This window comes from Nansenia antarctica (genome assembly GCF_963989245.1).
Source record: "Nansenia antarctica genome assembly, chromosome: 4".
NCBI classification, from domain to species: domain Eukaryota; kingdom Metazoa; phylum Chordata; class Actinopteri; order Argentiniformes; family Microstomatidae; genus Nansenia; species Nansenia antarctica.
The window spans coordinates 14,147,995-14,155,063 of record NC_137689.1 but is presented as its reverse complement, the minus strand read 5'-3'; the positions used below and the strand labels follow the sequence as shown (position 1 = coordinate 14,155,063).

The 7,069-nt window shown below is 40.6% G+C and overlaps 1 protein-coding gene across 1 annotated transcript in view; it reads right to left on the bottom strand.

Moving 5' to 3' along the window:
• Positions 1–804: 804 nt before the first annotated feature.
• phldb1a (pleckstrin homology-like domain, family B, member 1a) overlaps positions 805–7,069 on the bottom strand; it is a gene marked incomplete at its 3' end in the record, with an annotated part of 38,543 nt that continues 32,278 nt past the window's right edge. Inside the window, exons 19-25 of the mRNA XM_080529064.1 lie at positions 5,309–5,384; positions 4,719–4,860; positions 4,160–4,250; positions 3,723–3,869; positions 3,038–3,257; positions 1,653–1,738; positions 805–945 (exon numbers count right to left, since the gene is read on the bottom strand). Coding sequence (XP_080385190.1) covers positions 805–945; positions 1,653–1,738; positions 3,038–3,257; positions 3,723–3,869; positions 4,160–4,250; positions 4,719–4,860; positions 5,309–5,384 — 903 coding nt within the window. The remainder of the gene's footprint in view (positions 946–1,652; positions 1,739–3,037; positions 3,258–3,722; positions 3,870–4,159; positions 4,251–4,718; positions 4,861–5,308; positions 5,385–7,069) is intronic.

Genomic DNA, 7,069 nt, shown 5'->3' with positions numbered 1-7,069 from the left:
ATAAGAGTATTACCATATGGCATTCCATAAGTACCATCTTGTCTGCGGCTTAAGTAGAACAGAGAATGTAGACTCTGACCTGAGACTGGTTTACAAGCGTTAGCATGCTCATGTTGTGTTATTTCCCAGTATGAAAAGTACTTATAATATAATAGAATATAGAATAATATAAAAAAACAGATCATCATAATTTTTATGACAGTCTGACCAAACATACATAAAGCATACCATATCTGGCACAAAGATTTTGTTTTATCAGGACAAACGAAGTTTAATATGCCATTAATATGATGACTATTAATCAAATCTTAGACCATTTAGTAAAAGTTGAACTATATGTTCATTGGAAATAATAACTGTGTATATACATACACTCTATTAAAACTTTTGGCAACAGGCAACAGTTGTCATTTACATATTTTCCCTCTTTACACAGAGTTCCCTTTATAGATCCATTGGCAGTAGAAACTAATTTAACTAGATTGTGGATACAATTGCAATCTAAATACTATAAACTCTTATAGTATTAATACTATATAGTATTAATATCTCAATACTAAAAACTCTTAAATTGACTATTAAACAGATTAAGAAGTAAAAAATAAAATAAAAAGACGCTTCCCTTTCATTATCTAGCCTTCCTTTTGAGCACCAGAGCATCTTAGATGCCTATCCATCACACCGGAGAAGTCCCATCCTTATAAGGCTGAGATCTGCACGTGTGGGCAGTGACTCGAAGCAGCAGTAGAGTTCAGACGATTGGGAATGCTCTCTCCTGATACAAATCTATCCCGCAGACGTCCCTCAGGTCATGAACTGTGTGTAGCCCTCAGCGCCTGTTACTATCACGTCCATCCAGATCCTCATGGCCTCAGGAGACGGAGCCACCATGAAGTAGAGCCGGTCGTGAGTCTTAACACAGAAGGTCAGGGATGGGTTGGGGCTCTAGAGGACCAGGGAGGAGAGAGGGAAAAGGAGACGTAAAGTAAGAACCAAGGAGCAATATATAGTACTTGGTGCTATTGAGACACTCTTTGCACAGAGTGATATAGCTTTCCCTATACACAAGATATTAACACAAAACAAAAGCAAGTGATTAAAAATAGAGCTAAATTGTGCAATAAAATGTATGGGGGGAAAATGTCACAGAAATAAACGTATAACACAATGGACTAATCAATTAAAATTGTATTGGTGTGTTGATTATTCCAAGGAAAATGACTGTAAACAAAAATAATAATTCTGAAGCCAAATAAGTTGTTAATAAACAAATAATTCAACAAGAACTGTGTAGCGCACTCTCAGCTCAGCGCTAATGAGTAAACTCTTCCGTGTCTAGAAAGATGAGATGAAATTAAGATGGACATTTGTGAGACATTAGTAAAACAATGAATTTCTAATAAAGAGGTCATTCATTCCGACGGATATCAATTGTTTCAAATTACTTTGTTAAATATCTTTTCCAGAATCAATTAATATATGTAAGTACAAATACATGACCTATGTAATTTTGGGTGAAAAACACAGAACACTTTTTAATTCTAGGTTTCATCTCAAATACACAAATTATAAATCATCATTAAACTCTGTAAAAAATGATGTCTATAGAATAAGTGGAGTGGTAAATACAAATAAGAGTGAAAGCTCTGTACCTTAGCGGCACTGCGCAGGTGATCGTAGTAGACCTCCTCAATAGCCTGGAAGTAGATTAGCCCTTTCAGCTTGGTCTCATGCTTGTCTGAGAAAGAGAAAGGAGACATATAGTAGTGTGTAAACTCTCACTGATGCAATAACAGGACTTTCTTCTTCCAGTCTGAGCGGGGACAAAATTATAATTAAAAGGAATTCAACGGATACAGTAGTGTAGTGTATATATGATTTGTTTTGTGCTTTATATGTATACATGATTTTCAAATTGCCATTGATGAATGCTTTTGCACGTATTCTCATGATATGTCTGTCGAGATAAGAAATTAAATGTTTTAAATGTCACTCTTCTTCAAATAAACAATAGTGCAGCCTTTTTGTTTCCCTGAAGTGCCTCGCTGAAGACAAATACCCAACAACAATTAAAGGCAATTCTTTGAAATTCGTCTCTTCTGCCTTCCTTTTTTGATTAGCCAAATCTGCTTAGTAATGAGATAAATGTTTTTGAAATGTTGTGAGTTTCGTTTTGTTAGTCACGACCAAGCCAGGAGCTAGCCTCCTCCCTTAGAAGCGCACAGCTTGAGAAAGTATTGCAGCTTATTTCATCAGCATCATCACCATCATCATCGTCAGGAGTGAGGGGGTGAAAAGGCTAGTAAGCTGAGAGAGAGGAGCGGAGAACAGGGCTGGAGTGGGCAAACCAAGCCAACCAGCACATCTGCTTAAACAGTAGAGGAGAAGTCTGTTATAGAGTATATAATAAAGCTATACCACAGTGACCTGGCAACTGATGTCATTCGACTCACTGCCACCTTGGCTAGTGTGAGGGCAAAGTGACTGTTAGGTGGGAATTCTTTTTTGTAATGACTGGTGGTCTTACTCTTAGGCACCAATAGAATAAAGAAGGTGGTGAAATCATCAGTTATAAACCTGTCAGGCATCGCTTTGATATATTATATCTTTCTTCATAAGGCTCTGATAAAGAGGTAGAGTTTGGTCAAATAAAATAGTGTTTGGGTGATGTGTTGTAAGCAAACAAAGGCACCCTCTTATTCAAGCCAAACAAACTGAGGAGAGGGTTGATGTGAATTCCTTTTAAATTCCATCAATTTAAAAGTTAATTTAATTCCAATTAGGTAACTGGTAAAATGGCATTCATTTTCATTTCCATGTTCATTGATATTACATCTGGGTATCTTGATATACTGTATGTTCCAATATTCAGCAACTGAACTGTGCGTTCTACAATTGTAATGTACATTTAAAACAAAACGTTTTGGAATTGAATTGGAGTTCGGAAAAAAACACTTCCTGAATCGCTGAAATTGAAAAGGAATTCGCCCCAACCCTGACTGATATATCACACACTGATGGATGTGTGATTCCTCACCGGCATAGTAAGCAAAGTTCCTCTTGAGTCGGTCAAAGACAAACCAACGTTTCTTCCATGATTTAATCTTGCCGCCCATCTTGATGAGGTGGCCCTTGCACATTTTCTCATTGAGGATGATGTAAGGGCAGGTGTCCACGCTGTGGCCGGACGACTCCACGTGGGAACGCAAGTCAAACTCCTCCTTCCGGATGGGCAGGTAGCGTGTCATGGGACGGGCCTGCAGAGAAAGACAGGGAAGGTGTCTGATGAGAAAAGCTGAGGCAGTGATCAAACTAATGATGTACTGTATGTTATTGTAGGTATTAGACAATTAGTCAGACCAGGTGTACGTTTATTGTCTCAAGGATTTGTTTACTTCCATTATTCATGCCATAGAATACAGACAATTAGATACAATCAGCTGAGATAAAAGCAGGCTTGATATCATACTTTGCAGTGAACCCTCTCTTACTCACTCACTCTCTTCTCCCCCCTCATTCTGTCTGTTCTTACTTCACACCCTCTGTCCCCCCTCCCCTCTGTTTTCTCCCTTCATTCACACTCTTTGATCTTCTCTCACCCACTTTCTCTTAAGTTGCTTGTCTCTCTCTCCGTTCTCCTCTCCGTCTGTCTCTCTCCTTACCCCCTCCCTCCCTCCATCTCTCTCCTTCCCTCCATCCTCTCCTCCCGCTGATCTACTGACCTGGGAGAAGTGTTTCTCTCTCATCTTCACCTCCTCCTCCACAAGTCTCTGCCTGTGGGCGGTCTCATCCTGCAGCCTCCTCTCTGCCTCCTCTCGCCTCCTCCGCTCCTCCTCCAACATCTGTCGCCGCGCCTGCACCTCCCTCTCCTGGGGACCAGGGAAGAAAAGAAAGGAGGACAGATGGAGAGAGGGAGGAAAGAAAACGGGAGGGGAGAGAGATGAGAGACAGGAGGAGTAAAGAAGTTAATAGAGTGGGATTAAAAATCCAATGATAGAAAGGGCCAGGAAGGGTAGGACTAAACTAAATTAGGTCGTTGTAGTAGAAAGCAGCTACAATTAGTTTTTTTCGCATAACTATGCCCTGCTAGTGTTCAATTCAATTCAATGATACTTTATTTAAAGTAGTGTTGATGATGGTGAGACATGTAGTTACTCACTCGACTCTCCATCAGCCTGGCTTTCTCCTGCTGAGCCTCCTTCAACATTTTCTCCATCTCCTCAATCCTCAAGGCCTCCAGCCCACTGCCACTGGAAGGAAGAGGGAGAGGATCTCAGATAAAATGGAACTACAATACAGGGAAGGAAAAGTAAAAAAGACATGCCTCCAAACCAACAGTCATGAAACACAACAACGGCAACAACAACACCAGCAACAAGAAGAACAACAACAACAACAACAACAAATAATAATAAAATAATAATAATCAGACATGCGTTCCTCTGTGGATGAAACTCAGTGAAAGGTTTGTACAATAGTATGACACTATTACTAATTCGCCTCAGGAAACACCAACAACTTCAACAGGTAAGGTTCTCCTCTTTCGCTTGAGTAGGTTGGCATGGAAACAGGCAGTGTAACTTGTTGTCAAGGGAACAGACATGTAACAAAACATGTTGTCAGGGGAACAGAGCACAGTGACCCTTAATCAGGGAGACAGGGCAGACTTGAGTGTTCCCATGGAAACAGACAGAGTTGCTGGTCTCCCAATCTCTCACCTTTCCGGGGAACAGGCAGAGTTGCCGGTGGAGACACTGGTCTCTATGCTATCAGAACTCTCCAGGCTCAGTGTGTCATACGCCTGGTCGCCAGCAGGCGGTGTTTGGTGATGCAGGATGGAGTGGTGAACCATTGGAGGACCTGAGGGTTGAAATGGGGCATTGAGCATTGAGCTGGTTCTGAAAGGACTACAGCACCCCCTAGTGTTATTGAGCAGTCATTGCAACCTTTTGTTCTGTCACCTGACAGAATACATGAAGCACAAGAAATAAGCTGTTTATACACTTGCAATTGTGCACAAGGTTAAGGTTAATTCTGAAAGACATCTACCAACATCCCAGGTAACACGTGCACATGCAAGAAGCACGCTAGTGATAGTAGTGGAGCATAATAGTGGAGCAGTGAGCAACAAAGGGACTGAGAAACTAAATTATTTTAATTGTCACTCCGGTAAGAGGATCATGGTGTTACAGGTAAATAGTATTCACCTATCTATGACCTTTGTCTGAGTGGAAATCTTAAGGGAGTAGTGGAATGTACCATTGTGTTTATTAATGGGTACAACCGTCGTGGGGAGCGTCTCCTTTACCTTTGCTCTGCAGACCCAGCTGCCTCCTAGTGTCTGAGTCTGGAGGGGTTGAAAAGTCCCTGGACAGCTGGAGGCCCTGGAGACACAAGGGGAGGAGAGCGTTATGAACAGTGCCAACATGTAGAATAAAATAGAATGTGTCTACAATTGGATTTATTTTATTTTAGCAGGGAGTCCCGTTGAGATCAAGATCTCTTTTACAAGGGAGCCCTGCATACAATTTACAACATTAAAAAAAACACATTTTTCAAGAAGAAGAGGTCCTCAATTAAAACTTTGTGGTGTTGGAATAAAGAAATTCACAACAAACTGGTTAGAGGAATCAGAGTTTTTTTTCTAATTTTATTATATCAGAATACGATTAGAATCTCTTAATTAGCAGACAACTACATAAAGAAAAGTTACAAAGTAATGTCTGCTAAAAAGTGAATGTAAACAGCTTGCCTGTAAACTGTTTGCCGTACCATCTCACCCAAATGAATGCTATACAGTGAATAGGCTTATTTAAGAAACTGAATGCCATAGTGTTTCTGGAGAGAAAGGATACAATCCCTTTTCACACTTGTGTTGAATAACAAAAGATTAAGGGAGGGGGAAAGACATGAGTGTGTGAGGAGGGAGGATGAGATAAGTCCCATCATGGAATTTATCTTGAATTTCACTGCCAATCTCTCCTCCATCACCCCGAAAATGAGATGACTAGAAGCTTGACAAAATAAACCAGTAACTTAACTTAACCTAACCGGTAACAGTTACCGGATGAAACAACTTGCAGTTTGACAGTACCAGTACCAGATACGATGTTGTATGCACATACTACTTGCTACTTTCTTACGAAGTCACTGTCGCTTCTACCTAGAATTTACTCACATAGCACCTTGGTAAATCACATATGCAGCCTATGCTCACATTGACAAGGCTATGTCCTCGGGAGATCAAACGTAAAGCGCTGAAAGGTAAAGCGAACAAACGTGCAGCAGCGTTCAGATACACATCAACTGATCTTCCTTTATAATGCAACTTTTACCTTACAGCCTGATCACAGTTCGAAATATGTTATGAAGTCATTCATGCATGCATGGCTGTTTTTCCAGCATTAAGTATCAACCCAACAAATGCTCTCTGCAGGACAGCGAATGCAAACTGTAGCTCAGAAAGAGTCTGGTCAAGCAGATCAAGCAGGGCATCTAATAAAACACAAGTAGAATTCTTTTAAAATGAAAACAAAGATTTGCTAGTAATTAACTGATCTCTCCCTCCCTAAGGGGCTGGGAGATGGAAGCTCAGTCGACCATCTGACAAGAGTCAGCCAAACCATAATTTCTCTCCAAAAAAAAACCTGCCGAGATAAAACACTGGTTAAAGGCATTACCGTACTTATCTACATTTTCTCTCTACTTATCTACTTTCTCTCTGTAATGAGGCCAGAGTCTGACAAAACATCCTTAGGTAAGGAATTTCTATGCTTCAGGGTGTTAATTGTTTTCCAACTACTGTCAGTTTTTTTCTAGCTTTGGCCCCCTCTGGTTTCTCAACAAAAGGAGATCTGAAAGTTCAGTGGAATACCAAGGATTAGTGCTATTCTTAATTATAGGGTGTTTAAAGGAGGCATGTTTGTCTGCCAGAGGTGTAAATATAGATGAGAACAATTCTAGACTAGAGCCACAAGGGGCCACAAGGTTGAGGATAAAGGGTGTCTGATGGCGCTTTTCCATTGACCAGACCGGTACGGCTCAGCACGGCACGCATTTGAAAAGTTCG